Source organism: Rhinatrema bivittatum, chromosome 3 (genome assembly GCF_901001135.1).
Source record: "Rhinatrema bivittatum chromosome 3, aRhiBiv1.1, whole genome shotgun sequence".
In the NCBI taxonomy this organism is placed as follows: domain Eukaryota; kingdom Metazoa; phylum Chordata; class Amphibia; order Gymnophiona; family Rhinatrematidae; genus Rhinatrema; species Rhinatrema bivittatum.
In genome coordinates this window covers 5,334,387-5,352,740 of record NC_042617.1, presented here as the reverse complement: position 1 = coordinate 5,352,740, position 18,354 = coordinate 5,334,387, and the positions used below count along the sequence as shown (strand labels likewise).

At 47.1% G+C, this 18,354-nt stretch overlaps 1 protein-coding gene across 2 annotated transcripts in view; it reads right to left on the bottom strand.

Annotated features, from left to right (window-relative positions):
• Positions 1-18,354, bottom strand: part of XPO5 (exportin 5) — a 404,361-nt gene that overhangs the window by 248,823 nt on the left and 137,184 nt on the right. For both annotated transcript variants that reach the window (XM_029592834.1, XM_029592835.1), the window contains 3 exons: positions 3,645-3,773; positions 2,795-2,910; positions 1,063-1,218 (listed from right to left, as the gene is read on the bottom strand). In XM_029592834.1, coding sequence (XP_029448694.1) covers positions 1,063-1,218; positions 2,795-2,910; positions 3,645-3,773 — 401 coding nt within the window. The remainder of the gene's footprint in view (positions 1-1,062; positions 1,219-2,794; positions 2,911-3,644; positions 3,774-18,354) is intronic.

Genomic DNA, 18,354 nt, shown 5'->3' with positions numbered 1-18,354 from the left:
CCCCCCCCCCCCAATATAATCCTTGATTTATTCTCTTGTATGTAAAGCATCTTCTGTGCCTTCTGGCCTATCACTTTCTAACAAACTCATGTTATATTTAGTATTATATACAGTTCTCATACTTTTTAAACTACACGTGTTATTCTTGGTTTAGTCAACTATCCTATACATTTCTACATGCCCCCATCTACCTGTGCATTTACATCCCAACCTAAGTTTGGGACACATATCGTGTATTTATGTTTGCTATTGTATATTCAAATTTGCTACTGTGTATTTAAGTTTGCCTTCTCTTTCATGCCTGATGCTCTCCTTTTCCGTGCATCTTCCTCATGCACCTCCCAGTTATTCATGACCCTGTTTTTTGTAACTGCTCTTTTCCCACTTCGTTCTCCCCTGTTACATGTAAACCGGCATGATATCTCTGATGGTCGGTCAAGAAAAAACAGTAAATGGTCCATTTTATTTTTATGTATTTATGATGTTTTAATTGTATTTTATGTTTATTTTATTTGTTGTTCACTGTTCCGATCAGCTATTGCTGAGTGCATCGCATACAGAAGATGGAAATAAAAAAAAATAAACTAAACTAAGCTATGGAGAACAGGTAGACTAAAATTTCATTTTCCCACCTTATCAATGCATTAATGGAGGGTGACCTAAAGTTGGCCTTTAAATATTCCTCCACTGAACTGTATTATGTAAATAAAGGGGTAAGGCAGAAGGCTGTGACTCTGGCTTATGAGCGAGGTTCAATTTATTTAGACATTTTATATACCATCATTCCAAATAAAGATCACAACAGTTTACAATATTAACATTCCTAGGTACAAATCAGCAAGTAATGACTGGTTACATAGGATGTATGGTATGCGCAAAACAAACCCATTTAGAGACAGTACCCGGAGAGAGTTTCTGTTTACAGACATACAAGGATTATAGTATAATCTATAAATATTCTAAAGTTAACTCATTCTACATGTGCCAGCACATCTTGCGCTGTTTCACAGGCACTGTTACAACAACACTTCCACTTGAAGGAAGAAGCAAAACATTGCCTACCTTGGAAAGTACCTGGGGCAGATACTCAGGTCTATAGGTGACAAACGGAAAGAGCGCGGAGACATTGGTGAGAATGCAGGACAGGATGAGTGGGTCCTTGGTTTCAAAGTTAAGGACCTGCTGCAGCAGCTCTATGCCATTGTTCACCGGGATCTCCTAAAGAGCAGGAAGCAGGGAGAAAAGAAACATCAGGCAGAGATTCCCCTAAGGGCAGATGGGTTGTAACCAAATCCCTGCTCTGAAATATTCAGTTGATACATGGCAGGCGTTCTGGTGAATGTTTTTATCCTCTCAGTCATTGCTCATTTAAAATGCACCGTGGCACTCCAGCAGCGTCATCCCTGCAGATATGAGAATCAGCCACAGACAGGTGCTGACACAGCTGGAATTTCACAGTCCAGTGTCCATGAACATTAAAGGAAAAGGATGTACTATGAGAGAGGTAAGGACAACTGAAACTTTAGCTTAGCTCTATCATATTAACTCATCATACTAGTCTGGATAGCTGTCATGTCCCTCCCTTTCTGGATTAAGACCAATATCTCGTGTCTGTCAAGATCAGCAGACAAAAAAGCAGCAAGACTTCTCATCTCAGTCAAGCAACTTCCCTAGTTTTAAAAACTGAAAACTCCAATACAATATGCTACATGAGACAGTAATCTGAACTGCACATAATCAGGGAAGGATCATTCAGACTGGTGTGGAGAACTAATCTGTTAACAGATAAGCTAAAATTCTCCTGGCACATTGTTCTCACTAGCTATATGAGAACTGTACTTTAATGCACAGGAAGCAGAGCAGTGAAATGATGCACCGGTTGATACGCACTTGTGGTTGAAGATGACATGCAACAATGATCTGCTCTATTGATGTCCTTGCTTACGCCACAAATGAGTGGAAACTGCTCTGATGAACTATAACAAGGGTGGCCAGCTTCAGTCCTCAAGTCCCACAAACAGGAGACAGTGTATTCAACGCCATCTCATGCATATTGTTAATTGTATAACGCTTATATAACTCTGTTAAATGTATAACGCTCCGGCGTAAGTTCCTGTTCACTGTACACCGACGTGATATCTTTGATGAGCGGCGGTATATAAAAATTTATAATAAATAATAAAATAAAAAAATATTCACTGTGAATATGCTGAAAACCGGGCCTGTTTGGGGTTCCTGAGAATGGGAGGTGGCTACCCCTGGAATACACCTTGACCATTTCTGATAGCTCCTTGGGCTCAGCCTAGTTATTCAATTCCAGTCATCGAGGACCACAAATGTGTCAGGTTTACAAGTTACCTTTACAAAACAAAAAAAGATTTCACTTTATCTAGTCTTTTGTTCTACATAATGCAAATACTCTCAATGTCTAGAGATTCTGCTTCTGCTTTGAGTTCTTTGGATATGGACATAACATCGGTAATACAATTTCTTAATTATCTTAGAAATTCAATTCATGAAATAAAACTTTGGAACAGTCCTTAAATTCACTTGGCCCTGGAAAAAACTCAAGAAACTGAGATGATACAGATAATGTCTTTAAACGTATTAACTCTTCACGAGAGTACATGTCAACTAAAACTGAATGCTAATGGCTAAATAATGTAAGGTTGAAAATTCCAAGGTGTTCAAATTGCAACCCTGAATTTAACACCAATCTGGTTTCCCTTTGAAGGAGATAGCACAAGAACAAGCGTTTGGGTGTTGGGGATGTCTCACTTTCCAGAATACACACCTCCTTGACCAGAGTCCGAAACATCTGGCTGATGACGCTCTCAGAAAAGAAAGTCATGGCGTCCCACTGCACAAAGGAAGGGGAGAAGATGGAGCAAAGGCCTTCTCTAGTCTTAGCTGGTGGGAGATGGGAAAGAACAGCATCAAAACACAAGCTCCAAGAAAGCAATATGACTCTCCCTCGCCTATACAACATTAACCAGAAGATCCAGTGAGAGTGACATGTGGACTTATGTTCCTGCAGAAATTGGAGGAATGAAAAGTCAGTACTCACAACTGCTGGAAAACAAAGCTTATTCTAGCACTGACACCTGTTGGTTAGCCTGAGTGAAGCACAATTAGGATTCCTGACTTCAGGCAAAGGGAGAACGCATAAAAGATAAGACCAAGGAGCTGTGGAGAAGAGTCCTACAGCACTGAGTTCTGGACCACCCACTATGCTAGTGACCACTGAGCAAGACAGAAAGCTCCTGGCAATCGTGGAGGGAGTGTATCTTGCTAACTGCCTGCCAGCACAGGAAGACGTTGAAAAGATGAAACGAAGGCTTCCAAATGGGATGATATTAGACTCCTGCAGACAATCTCCAGAGACAATTACTGCTGAAAGCAATGTGTGATCTGTAAATTGTCTGCACTCTGGTCAGTCATTAATTCTTGCTAAATTTCCAAGCCTGCTGCACCCCTGTCCTACAGAGCTGCTATATAGTCAAACTATATTGGGCAGCTTGTCCCCCCCCTCTGGTACTCCAGCTAGTAGTGCCCCATTAACAGAAACATACAGAGTGCAGAATGCTGGGCTGTACCCGCAGGAGCACTTACAATCAATTATTGTTCAGCATCACACTACTTACAGTTCATAGATCCAACATCAACAGGAGCCGCCAACTGGAATCTCAGCCACTCTGTAGCCATCTGGAAGCCTGTCTTCGGGTCCAAGCGGCACGCCATCCTTATAACCTCCCCCTGCTGGGCACGGAAGGCTGGAAAAGAGAGAATGCAAGACCTTCAGGACTTGCAAAAAGAAACATAACCCCTTGTTCTTACAAACAAGGGTAAACCAACCAGGCAGAATAGAACCAACTGAATGGCCAACATAGTTAAACATCCATTCAATTCCTAAACCCCATTGTGACAAGAGTATGAACTCAAGAGCCCCAGAACACCTTAAGGACCTGCTCCAAATATCTGACCAGTCCACCTTAAATCTGAATGTAGCAAGAAATTATGGTCCCAGTGAGGATCGCATATCAGGGAATAAGAATGCAGCCCTAGGCAGCTTAGATGGGCCCCAGGACTAGGTAACGCCTAAGACTGCTGATATGACTGAGTAGGAAGTTAAAGCTACTTGAGTAAAAAAGGAAAAGGCAGTCCCCCAAACAGCCAAAAGAAAATTGGCTCTTACCTGATAATTTTCGTTCCTGGAATACCAGAGATCAGTCCAGACAAGAGGGTTCTGCATTCCTACCAGCAGATGGAGGATGAGAATAAAACTTTTTCAGGCACTGCTACTTAACTGAGAGTGCCACCTGCAGTCCCTCAGTATTGACCTGTACCCAAGCCAAGATGTCTATGCCCCAAAAACCCAAATACTGTCCTTCTGGTGCAAGCAGAGAATCAATTTTTGGAGCCCCCTACAAACCTAGAACCCCGATATGGGCAATGAAACTTCCAACCCTATCTGTTTAACATATATACCATCTGTGCAAATACAGCATTATTAGTATCCTGAAGCGGGAAAGATCTTTAAAAAAAAAAAAAACCAAAACAAAACCCAAAAGGGATGGGTCTTTCTGGATTGATCTGTAGTATTCCAGGAATGAAAATTAGGTAAGAACCAATTTTCCTTTCCTGTTTATACCCCAGATCAGTCCAGACAAATGGGATGTACCCAACCCCTATACACTCAATGGGAATCCAAAAGACCCGCTCGCAACACACTTTCCTCAAACATCCAAGCGGTAATGTTTGGTAAAAGTGGGCAGGGAAGACCATGTCGCCAGCCGATAAATCTCCTGCGGAGATACCAGTTGACACTCCACCCAGGAGGCTGCCTGCACCCTAGAAGAATATGCCCGTAACCCCTCTGGAACCGATCGACCCTTACATAGATAGGCCAAAAACATTGTTTCCTTCAACCATCTCACAATCATGCTCTTAGAAGTCTTTCATCCCTTCTTTGTTCTACTGAAGAAAACAAAAAGGTGCTCCAATCTCCGAAAGTCCTTGGTATCCTTACGATATCGCACCAGAGCCCAACAAGCATCCAACAACTGAAGCTCCTTTGCATGCGGCGTATCTAACGTCAAGTGCTGAAAAAACCCGGCAATTCCACCATCTTGTTGAGATGAATCGAAGATACAACCTTCGGCAAAAAGGAAGGAACCGTACACAGCGATACTCTGTTGTCCGAAACCTGTAGAAAAAGATCTCTGCACGACAAGGTCTTAGATCCGAAATCCTCCAAGCCGAACCAATCGCCACCAAGAAAACAGTCTTCAAGGACTGTTTCTCCCCTATCGGCAGTTCAAGGGGAGAAAGCAGATTTGCTTACTTGTAACAGGTGTTCTCCTAGGACAGCAGGATGTTAGCCCTCACAGATGGGTGACATAATCAGATGAAGCCTGGCATGGAAATCTTCTCAAAGTTTCTAGAAACTTTGACTGGCACATTGAGTATGCCCAGCATGCCACTATCCACGTGGGATCCCTCTTCAGTCTTGTACCTTAGCGAAAAAAGACAAGTGAAAAATAAAATAAACCAATGGAGAACCCAACTCCGCAGGGTGGTGGGCGGGTTTCCTGAGGGCTAACATTCTGCTGTCCTAGAACACCTGTTACAGGTAAGCAACTCTGCTTTCTCCTAGGACAAGCAGGAGGTAGTTCTCACAGATGGGTGAATACCAAGCTATAAGAAGACCAACACCACTTAACCACGTGGCAATGGGCACAACAACAGAAGAGCTGAGGGTGAGAACGGGAGGCAGCATGAACCAGATACTGGACCCTAGATAGGGAGAGTTGGGTTCTTATGCTTGGAACAAATTATGAAGGGCAGACTGGCCAAAGGTACTGTTATGCCGACCATCCTTATCCAAACAGTAGTGGGCGGCAAATGTGTGTAGGGAGCTCCATGTCGCGGCCTTGCAGATTTCAGCGATGGGGACCGCACAAAAGTGTGCCGACGCTGCCATGGCCCTGGGTGCACCTTGATGCAGCCTCCAAGGAGAAGGCCCGCCTGCTCGTAGCAGAAGGATATACAGTCACCAACCAGTTAGACAGGGTCTGCTTGCCCCCCGAAATGCCAAGTCTATTTTTGTCATTGGAGACAGAGTTGCGTGGACTGCCTGTGGGCCGTTGTGCGCTCAAGATAAAAGGCAAGAGCAAGCTTGCACTCCAGGCTGTGTAGAGCCCATACGCCCTGGTGGGAATAGGGCCTTGGAAAGAAGGTTGGCAGAATGATGGACTAACTGAAATGGCAATTGGACACCACCTTAGGCAGGAACTTAGGGGAGAGTGCGTAAAACCACCCTGTTGTGAAAAAAATTTGTATAGGGTGAATAAGTCACTAATGCCTGAAAGCTCACTGACCCTGCGAGCGGAGGGTACCACAACCAGGAAAATGACTTTCCAGGTGAGATGTTTAAGCTTGCAGGAGCGCATAGGCTCAAAAGGAGGCTGCATGAGCCGTGCTAGTACCACGTTGAGGTCCCAGGACACAACAGGAGGATGCAGAGGAGGCTTCAGATGCAACAGGCCCCTCATGAAGCAGCCTACCAAGGGCTGACAGAAATAGGTATACCACCTATGCCCTGGTGATAGGCGCTGATAGCACTCGGATGTGGACTCGGATCGAGGTGGTCTGTAAGTCAGACTCTGAGAGAGACCACAAATAGTCCAAGAGTTGCGGAGTGGGGCACAAGAAAAAGGTCTAAGCCTTTTGCCTCACACCAGATGGAGAAACTCTTCCACTTCAACTGGTAAGACTTCCTGATGGAAGGCTTTTAGGAAGCCCCAAGACCTGCAACACTTTATCATAGAGGTCAAGGGACTGTAAGACTACCCTTTCAACATCCAGGCAGTGAGGGTCAGCAACCGGAGGTTCGGGTGGCGCAATCTGCCCTGATCAGGTTGGGGAAGGTGCCTAGACATATGGGCTCCCATATCGACAGGCCGTGCAGGATAGGGAACCAGACTTGTCATGGTCAATATGGGGCAACCAGGATCATGGTGCCCCTGTCCTGCTGGAGCTTCAAGAGAGTCTTCCCCACCAGCAGGAGTGGAGGATATGTGTACAGAAGGCCCTTGCCCCAAAACAGGATAAAGGCATTCGAGGCTGGGAGCAGAAGCAGACCACTTTGAAATTCCACAGGGAGGCAAAGAGGTCCATGTCTGGAATGCCCCATAGGCAGAAGAGTCTGTCTGCGACTGTTGGGCTGAGCGACCACTCGTGCGGGTGAAACATCCAACTGAAGCGTTCCGCCACCATGTTCTCTTTCTCTGCCAGGTAAACTGCTCTCAGAAACATGTCCCTGAATAGGGGATGTTTGTTATTTTTATGTATGTTTTTATTGTGAACCACCATGATTGATTGGCGTGAGCAATAAATAGGTAATTTAAATAAATAGCCTGAGTGAGGCATGTATGGGTCCCAAACACCACATGCTGTTTTCTAAGCCACAGGCTCATGACGCTGTCTTAGTGGTCAGCAGATGGATGACATGGGACAAATCCATAAAAAATTGCAGAAGGTGCTTTCAGTTGGAGGCTAGATTATGGGTGTGGCACAAACAAGGAGTCAAGACACAAATCCCATCTGAGCCTTACCCAGCAGCTAGCATTTATTGGGGCTCTGCTGGACACGACTCCAACCAGGGCGTTCTTCCCCAGGGACAGCGCTCAGGTGCTAGTGTTGTTAGCATACTCCATCCGACTGAGACGGATGGTCTCTGCCCAGGTGTTGCTCTGCATGCTGGGCCACATGGCTAGCATCGGTTCACGTCACTCCACTTGCCCGGCTAGCCATGTGGGTAACGCAGTGGACACTCTGCTCTCAATGACTTCAAGCCATCCAGGACCTTTCACACCGGTACAAGTTACCTCGCCACTCCGAAACTCTCTCCTGGTGGGAGAGTCTGCCCAACTTGGAAAAGGGCCTCCGCTTCCAGGCCCCATCACCCCAAGCAGTATTGTCCACTGATGCATCCACCTTGGGCTGGGAGGCACATGTTGGCTGCCTCCGCATGCAAGGCATGTGGTCGAAACAAGAAGCAAGCTGTCAAACTTCCTGCAACTGCAAGCAATCCGGTACGCCCTCTTGGCATTCCAGGATCACCTGGCCTACAAAGTAGTTTGATCCAGACAGACAACCAAGTCGCGATGTGGTACATAAAGTAGGGAGGCACGGGCTCCTTCCTGCTCTGCCAGGAAACAGTACAAATAACTCAGCTCAGGAAAAAAACAAACAAAAACCAAGGAAATTATTCCAGCTTAAGGCTAAAGGAGGATACTGTCTTAATGTTGCTCTTTTAGGCATGGTACGATGATAAAGTGCCATTCTGAGTGCTCAGCACTGCAGCCCATGGCTGTCCAAAGCATTAAGCATAGGCTGAGAGTGGACACTAACCAACAAAACAAGTATCCACAATATAATTCTATTACAAAGCATTCGGGCTGTGGTAAAAACTGCTCTTTAGATCATTACAATTCTACAATATGTGGAGTTTTTACTTTCCTTCAGTAGCATTTCAGCCCCAAAGGGACAGTCAATATGAGAAGCTGAAATGTGTGCTTCCCGGAATACCAGGAATGGACATTTACTGCCCACCGCACAAACAGCCACACCCTCATTTATGCAATTCTAATATAAGAGGAATTTTCTTAACGTAAATCTTTTCTACGAAGCTCCTACACCAGTCAGGACTCTTGGAGAGTATAATAAATTAACTGCACTTAAGAAGCCTTCAGACCTTATAACCTGGATTAGGTTCTTCATTTCCTGCTGCACACACTCTTTCTCCCATTTGAATACTTCTGTAATTCTAATACCATGGGCCATAACTCAAGTATAAATTTACCTTACTATATTTCAACCAGAAAACCTAGGTGTGGGACAAGTGAAAGGGTCAAGACCCTGTTCCACACACCAGGAGGAGAACCTTCCTCACTTCGCTTGGTAGGACTTCCGCATGGAAGGCTTACGTGAAGCTACTAGGACTTGCAAGTCATTGTCCAAAAGGTTGAGGGTGACTAAGGCTCTGTGGTCCTTCCCCGGAGGGGCAGAGGAGTGATTACGGGCTCTCTTGGCCTTTTTCTGGGCTGATTCTACCACTGACTGGTGAGGTAGCTGACTCTTCTGGAAGCCAAGGGCCTGATGCACTAAATAAATGGCATCAGTCTTTCTGTTTTCCGGAGCCACGGAGCCCGGATGCTCCCATAATCAGTAGAGGAGATCTAGGAGGATTTATTTATTTATTTAAATTCTTTTAATATACCGATGCTCAAGACCAGGTCTTATCGTACCTGTTTACAGTAAACAAGGGGTAACCAGTTAATAGAGCAAACAACAACAAAAGTTACATTATAACAGGGAATGTAGAACTAGGCTGATAGAGAGAAAATAGGTTAAACAAATTCTAACAAATTTTAAAAGTTAAGTTAAACAAATTCTAACTGGAGGGAAGGGCAACAGGAGGAGGGGGTGCTTACAGGATAAGAATTATGTACGATTTTATCTAGTATATGTGCAAAATTAAGCATATTTACAAATTTACATAAAGAATATGAAATTAAGCAAATTATAAGATAGTGCAATTGGTTGGGCAACAGTTCCTTTGAGTTGCGGTAATGGACGCATCTGTGAGGTAAGAGACTGTGTGGGTGACCCAGAGGCTTTTTTTTTTTTTTTTTTTAGGGGTAGGCTTGGGCGAACAGCCAAGTTTTTAATTTTTTTCTGAACGTGATATGGCAATGTTCCTGGCGGAGATCTGGCGGGAGGGAGTTCCAGTGAAGAGGTCCAGCAGTTGATAGTGCCCGTTTTTCTATAGAGTTGTGACAAATGGATTTTTTGGGGGGAACTTGGAGGGAATCTCTATATGCAGATCTGGTGGGTCTTGCAGAGGAGTGATGTTTGAGGGGTATGGTAAGTTGGAGCGAGGATTCTTGAAATAAGGTTTTGTGGATAATGGTAAGTGTCTTGAAGAGAATTCTGTGGCGAATGGGTAGCCAGTGAAGTATTTTTAGAATCGGGGTGATGTGATCCATGTGGCGGGAGTTTGTGAGGATCCTGGCTGCTGCGTTTTGCAGCATTTGAAGAGGTTTGGTAGAAGAGGCCGGGAGACCAAGTAACAGCGCATTACAATAGTCTATCTTTGAGAATAGTATGGCTTGAAGGACCGAACGGTAGTCATGAAAGTGAAGGAGAGGTCTAAGTTGTTTTAATATCTGTAGTTTGTAAAAGCCTTCTTTGGTGGTGTTGTTGATGAATTTTTTAAAATTCATGAATTTTTAAAATGATGAATTTTTTAAAATTCATTCTGGAGTCTAGGAAGGCTCCAAGGTCTCTCACTTGATTTACTAGCGGTATGTTAGTATTGTTGGCTAGAATGTTGTTATCATTAGGGGAAATGATTAGCAGTTCGGTCTTGGACGTATTGAGAACGAGGCAGAGACTTGTGAGAAGGAGGTTGATGGCGTGAAGGCAGCTATTCCAGTAGTTTAGCGTGTCGGAGACGGGTTCCTTGATGGGGATTAGGATCTGTACGTCGTCCGCATAGATGAAGTATGTGAGGTTGAGGTTATTGAGGAGTTGGCAAAGGGGAAGAAGATATATGTTGAATAGGGTCGGCGAGAGCGAGGAACCCTGGGGAACTCCTTGTTTGGCAGCTACCGGGTGCGACTCCTTGTTGGTTATTTTTACTTTGTAGTATCTATCGCTTAGAAAGGATTTTAGCCAGAGAAGAGCCGCACCTGAGATACCTATTTCCATGAGATGGTCGATGAGGATTGTGTGGTTCACTGTGTCGAACGCTGCAGAGATGTCTAGCAGAGCTAGAAGGTATGATTGACCTTTGTCGAGGCCCAAAGAGGATCTCATGTACTGGAACAGCTACCACCTCCTTAGGGACATCCATGAATTGGAGGACCTCCAACTTCTTGTGGCAGGCATCCTCTTCCGTTAAAAGTTGGAAGGGGACGGTTTCCACCATCGCCCGCACAAAGATCGCAAAGAATAAGTCCTTAGAAGGCGAGCAGCATTTCTCTTCTGGAGGAGAAGGCTCCGACAGAAGATCTTCGGAGGCCTCTGAGGAATCCTCGGAGGAGACATCACCCCAGGGGTCATAAGGGGTCTCCTCATCATCATCATTAAACTGCCTGGGGCAAAGAGGAAGGCCAAATCCCAGATCCCAGAGTGCAGGCACCGATGGTTGGTGAGGAGGAACAGACAATGGCTGTGCCGGCATCAAGAGCACCAGGACCTGCGATGGGTGGCAGAGCACCGGGAGGCCCAAGGGCCTGGGAACAGGATCCAGCACAGACGGCACTGCCCCTGGCGGTGGGCATGGAACCACATCTTCCTCCTCTGAGGAACCTGGAATCAGAATCGTGTTGGAGGGAAGGACTGGTGGCGGACGGGGCACCGGAGGGCCCACTGGTATGGTATGGTATTTGCCTTTCCAGCAAATGCGCTATTATGGAGGGTGCCGGTATGGGAACAGATGTCGGTGGCTACTGGAGACCCTGGAGGGCATTTAGCACTGCCTGTTGAACCACGCAGTCCAACTCCTCTCGAAATGCGGGTACAGTGAGCATCGACCTGGGAGGAGGCGGCAGGCTGGGCACCGGAACTACTGGGGAACGCCTTGGGCTCCCGGTTTTGGAGAACAGGGCCTCCTCCCCTTGGGGCCGCTTCGGAGGGGGTTCAGCCAACACTGGATGGTGAAGACCGTCCATGTTGGTGCTTCTCTCTGTGCTTGGCCCGGTCCTTCTCTGACGCTGAGGAAGATGATCCAGAAGCCTTTGAATGGCCTGATGCCAGTGAGGGGAGATCTCCTGCCCCTTGATCACTCCGGAAGGGCACCGAAGGCCCCGAACCAGATCGATCCCCACAACTCGATCTACCAGGTACTGGAGTCGATTGCTTGGAACCAAACAAGTGCTCCAGCTTGTCCAGGCGGGCACGCTAGCCTTTGGGGGTCATTTGAGCACAGCTGTGATACCAACGGGCATAGTAGGAAGGCCCTAGGTACAGGACGCAAACATCATGTGGGTCCGTGATGGACATATTCCGCGGACACTGGGGGCATTTCCGAAAACCGGTCGCCACTGAAAAAAAGACAACGTGTGGTCAGTGGCCACCGGGAGACAGATGCTCAGGAACTGCCTGCAACAACGTGAAAAATGTACCTACCAAACGCTGGAAGAATCGATTCTCGATGGGGGACCCAGAGGCGGGAGAAAAACGAATTAAAACAGTGAATTTCTTCCGTGAAGGGAAAAATTAATGAAGAGCTACACAAACCGTGAGGCAACAGCACTACGGAAAAAAGGAGACTGAAGGAGGGGATCCCGTGTGGCTGTGGGGTTAGTGGCATGCTGGGGGAGCTGTTCGCCGCGAGACGGGATGGCTGCACGCGCTTGAGACTCCTGCTTTGCCTCCCCCCGAACAACATTTTCGCCGTGATAAACATCGAGAAACACGAATAATACTATAGCACCAGTCTGGGTAAACATCGCTGCAAAAATAAAGAAAAAAAGGAACACCGAGTGCCGCAAGACGGGTGAGCTACAGGCGATTGAAGCCTCCTCTCCGATTCCCTCCTGACCGCCATTTTCACCACGAACAAAAAAAATAAATAAATAAAAATAAAAGTAAGATTTCAGCCTCAGCCTTAATTCGGGCAAGAGTCGCCACAAAAATTAAAGAAAAAGGACTGCTGATTGTGGCGGGAAGGGGAAGTTATTTGTGTTAGAATGGAGAAATTACTTATCTGATAATTTCGTTTTCCTTAGTGTAGACCAGGGGTCGGGAACGTATGGCTCGCGAGCCAGATGTGGCTCTCTTGATGGCTGCATCTGGCTCACAGACAAATCTTTAATAAAAAAGTAAAAATCTAACAAACCCCCCCCCTCCTGACCCCCCCCCCCACTAAGACCAGCCAAAAGTCCCTGGTGGTCCAGCGGGGGTCCAGGAGCGATCTCCTGGGCTTGGGCCATCGGCTGCCAGTAATCAAAATGGCGTCGACGGCCCTTTGCCCTTACTATGTCACTGGGGTCGACCAATGGCGGCGGCAGCCCCTGTGACATAGTAAGGGCAAAGGGCCGTCGGCGCCATTTTGACTACTGGCAGCCGACGGCCCAAGTCCAGGAGATCGTTCCCGGACCACTCCTGGACCCCCGCTGGATCACCAGGGACTTTTGGCAGGTCTTGTGGGGGGTCAGGAGGGTGGGGGGGTTGTAGTAAATTAATTTTGGAGGTCTTGGGGGGCGTCAGGAGGGTGGGGGGTTTTGTTAGATTTTTACTTTTTTATTAAAGATTTGTCTGCGAGCCCTGGGCCCCCGCTGAACCACCAGGGACTTTTGGCAGGTCTTGGGGGGGGGGGGGGGGGTCAGGAGGGTGGGGGGTTGTAGTTAGTATGGCTCTCACGGAATTACATTTTAAAATATGTGGCGTTCATGGCTCTCTCAGCCAAAAAGGTTCCCGACCCCTGGACTGTAGACAGATGGACTGAGGACCAATGGGTATAGTGTTCTCCTGATAGCAGTTGGAGACGGATCAGATTTCAATCTGACATCAGCCCTAGTACATATACCCCTGCAGGAAGTGCAGCTCTTCAGTATTCTCCTCGAAAAGCATTGTGGATATATGTATGACTGAATAATTTGAATAACTTGATTAACTTTATAACTTGGTTAACTTAATTAATTTGAACTGGTTGAAATGGCTATAGCTGGAGACCGCCAGTGCTATCATAAGAACATAAGAACATAAGAAAATGCCATACTGGGTCAGACCAAGGGTCCATCAAGCCCAGCATCCTGTTTCCAACAGTGGCCAATCCAGGCCATAAGAACCTGGCAAGTACCCAAAAACTAAGTCTATTCCATGTAACCATTGCTAATGGCAGTGGCTATTCTCTAAGTGAACTTAATAGCAGGTAATGGACTTCTCCTCCAAGAACTTATCCAATCCTTTTTTAAACACAGCTATACTTACTGCACGAACCACATTCTCTGGCAACAAATTCCAGAGTTTAATTGTGCGTTGAGTAAAAAAGAACTTTCTCCGATTAGTTTTAAATGTGCCCCATGCTAACTTCATGGAGTGTCCCCTAGTCTTTCTACTATCCGAAAGAGTAAATAACCGATTCACATCTACCCGTTCTAGACCTCTCATGATTTTAAACACCTCTATCATATCCCCCCTCAGTCGTCTCTTCTCCAAGCTGAAAAGTCCTAACCTCTTTAGTCTTTCCTCATAGGGGAGTTGTTCCATTCCCCTTATCATTTTGGTAGCCCTTCTCTGTACCTTCTCCATCGCAATTATATCTTTTTTGAGATGCGGCGACCAGAATTGTACACAGTATTCAAGGTGCGGTCTCACCATGGAGCGATACAGAGGCATTATGACATTTTCTGTTTTATTCACCATTTCCTTTCTAATAATTCCCAACATTCTGTTTGCTTTTTTGACTGCCGCAGCACATTGCACCGACGATTTCAATGTGTTATCCACTATGACACCTAGATCTCTTTCTTGGGTTGTAGCACCTAATATGGAACCCAACATCGTGTAATTATAGCATGGGTTATTTTTCCCTATATGCATCACCTTGCACTTATCCACATTAAATTTCATCTGCCATTTGGATGCCCAATTTTCCAGTCTCACAAGGTCTTCCTGCAATTTATCACAATCTGCTTGTGATTTAACTACTCTGAACAATTTTGTGTCATCTGCAAATTTGATTATCTCACTCGTCGTATTTCTTTCCAGATCATTTATAAATATATTGAACAGTAAGGGTCCCAATACAGATCCCTGAGGCACTCCACTGTCCACTCCCTTCCACTGAGAAAATTGCCCATTTAATCCTACTCTCTGTTTCCTGTCTTTTAGCCAGTTTGCAATCCACGAAAGGACATCGCCACCTATCCCATGACTTTTTACTTTTCCTAGAAGCCTCTCATGAGGAACTTTGTCAAACGCCTTCTGAAAATCCAAGTATACTATATCTACCGGTTCACCTTTATCCACATGTTTATTAACTCCTTCAAAAAAGTGAAGCAGATTTGTGAGGCAAGACTTGCCCCGGGTAAAGCCATGCTGACTTTGTTCCATTAAACCATGTCTTTCTATATGTTCTGTGATTTTGATGTTTAGAACACTTTCCACTATTTTTCCTGGCACTGAAGTCAGGCTAACCGGTCTGTAGTTTCCCGGATCGCCCCTGGAGCCCTCTTTAAATATTGGGGTTACATTTGCTATCCTCCAGTCTTCAGGTACAATGGATGATTTTAATGATAAGTTACAAATTTTTACTAATAGGTCTGAAATTTCATTTTCATATCAACCGAGAAATGTCGACACCCGGTAGGATGGGTGTCCTAGATGAAGGACATTGCTCCCGGGGATGTCCCCCAAGAATTCCATGAGTAACGGCAGCCGTGGGTGGGATGCTGAGTCCATCTGTCTACACTAAGGAAAACAAAATTATCAGGTAAGTAATTTCTCCATTTCCTAGCGTGTAGCAGATGGACTCAGGACCAATGGGATGTATAAACGCTACTCCCGAACCAGGTGGGAGGCTGCCCGTGACCCACTTAGTAATGCCCTTGCAAATGCTGTGTCCTCCCGAGCCTGAACATCAAGGCGGTAAAACCTGGAGAAGGTGTGGATGGAGGACCATGTCGCCGCCCTGCAGATCTTGGACAGCATCTTGGTTTCCGCCCAGGACACTGCCTGGGATCTAGTAGAATGGGCCTTGACTTTTAAAAGCGGAAGCTTGCCTGCTTCTACGTAGGCCACCTTAATGACTTCTTTGATCCAGCGGGCTATGGTTTGCTCGCGAGGCCGCTTCCCCTTGCTTCTTCCTGCTGTGAAGGATGAAAAGATGGTCCGTCTTTCGTATGGATTCCGACCTTTCCAGGTATCGGACTAGGAGTCTGCCGAAGGCTGCGAGACTCTTCCGAATTCTTATGCTCATCTGGCGATGGTAGCAAGATGGTTTGGTTGAGATGGAAGTGAGACACCACTTTGGGGAGGAACGACAGAACTGTGCGTAACTGGATGGTTCCCGGGGTGAGTCTGAGGAACGGCTCTCGGCAGGACAGTGCTTGTAGCTCGGATATACGACGGGCCGAACAAACTGCCAGCAGGAAGGCTGTCTTCAATGTTAATAGTCGGAGAGACAGGCCGCGGAGAGGTCTGAAGGAGTTTCCTGCTAGAAATCTAGGACTAGGTTGAGGTTCAAAAGAGGCACCGGCCACTTTAGGGGTGGTCGGATCTGCTTGACTCCTTTCAGAAAGCGGGAGACAACCGGGTGGAGGCTATGCTGCCCCACTCTCGCTCTTGGTTCCTTAGCATGACAATGCGGCCACCTGTACCTTGATGGAGTTGAGAGACAATCCCTTCTGAAGGCCGTTCTGCAGGAATTCCAAAAATCGCAGGAATTTTGACTGAGCGTGGTATGATGTCGTGGTCCTCGCACCAGGCTTCGAACACTCTCCAAATCCTTATCTATGTTAGGGATGTGGAGAACTTGCGTGCTCGGAGTAGAGTGTCAATTACGGCCCCCGAGTATCCGCTCTTCCTTAGGCGAGTCCTCTCAATTGCCAGACCGTAAGACAGAATCGAGCTGGATCCTCGTGGAGGATTGGTCCCCTGTTGGAGCAGGTCTCTGTGTGGAGGTAGCGGTAGGGGGCTCCCTGTCAGCAGTCTTCGCATGTCTGCGTACCACAGTCTTCTTGGCCAGTCCGGGGCCACTAGAAGTACTGGTCCCCTGTGGTGTTCTATCTTGTGGATGATTGCGCCCATTAGGGGCCACGGCGGGAAGGCGTATAACAGTCTCCTGTGGCCAGGACTTTACCAGGGTATCGATTTCCTGGGACTGGGGTTCCCATCTGCGGCTGAATAAACTGGGTACTTGGGCGTTGGACCGGTTTGCCAGGAGGTCCATGGTTGGTGTTCTCCAATGGTTTACTATCAATTGGAATGCTGTGGTCGACAGCCTCCATTCTCCTGGATCTAGACTTTCTCTGCTGAGGTAGTCCTCAGCGACGTTGTCTTTCCCGGCAACGTGGAGGGAGGTGGTGGAAATCCAGGTAATATCCCTCTCGAAAGATGGATAGGACCCACTTGTCCGAAGTTATCTCGACCCATCTTTGGTAGAATAGGGCAAGTCTGCCTCCTTTGGCTTCTTCCTTTGGATGGGTCAGCTGATTTTCATTGTGGGGTGCGGCTGGGGCCTGAGCCCGAGCTGGTTCCCCATTTGTTGTGCTTGTTCCGAAAGGACTGGCTCTGGCCTGCGGGGCGGGCCGCTTGATATGTGCTTCTATATGGGTTGAAGCGCTGTGATCCTCTGGCCCTGAAGGTTCGGGGGAAGGATCGCTGTTTTCTCATACTCCTGTCCTCCGGTAGTCGCAGCAGTGGGGACTTGCCTCATTTGTTGGCTAGTTTCTCTAGTTCGCTTCCAAACAGGAGTGTTCCCTTGAAAGGCATCCTTGTGAGTCTTGTTTTGGTGAATGCGTCGGCCGACCAGTTTCGAAGCCAGATTTGTCTTCTGGCTGCCACGGCGGATGACACTCCTCTAGCTGCAGTGCGTACCAGATCAGAAGCGGCATCTGCGAGGAATGATACAGCTGGTTCCAGGGCCTCCCCAGGAGTGTTGTTCCTGGTCTGTGCTAAGCAGGCACGTGTCACCACTGCACAGCAGGCCGCGATCTGTAAAGACATAGCAGACACATCAAAGGACTGTTTGAGGATAAATTCCAGACGTCTGTCTTGAACATCCTTGAGTGCTGCTCCTCCCTCCACCGGGATAGTAGTGCGCTTCGAGACCACGCAGTCCATGGCATCCACTTTCAGACATGCCAGGAGTGGCTGGGTCCAGAGGGTACATGGCTGCCAGAGCCTGGCCCCCTTTGAATGTAGTTTCTGGGGCATCCTATTCCAGGTCAATTAGTTGCTGTACAGCTTGTAATAGTGGGAAGTGGCGGGAGGTCTGACGGAGTCCCTCTAATAGTGGGTTCGTCTTAGGTTCCCCCAAGGCACTTGTGCCTGGGATAGCAAGCTCTTTTAAGCTGTGTGTGACCAGTTCTGGAAGCTCGCCCTTGGTGAAGAAGTGTCTCATGGTTCGGTGGGGTTCTGTCCCTGGAGTGAGTTCCCCTTCCTCCAGGGGTTCTGACTCATCTGAGATGTCCATGTCCCTGAAGGAGAGGCTTCTGGGTGGTGGGATCACTTCCCTGGGCATAGAGGGTTCTGGCATGTTGAGATCCTCTGGTGGAGCCTGTGGCCGCATTAGAGGAGGCCCCGGTTGCATGTGGACGAAGGTATGCAGACCTTTGA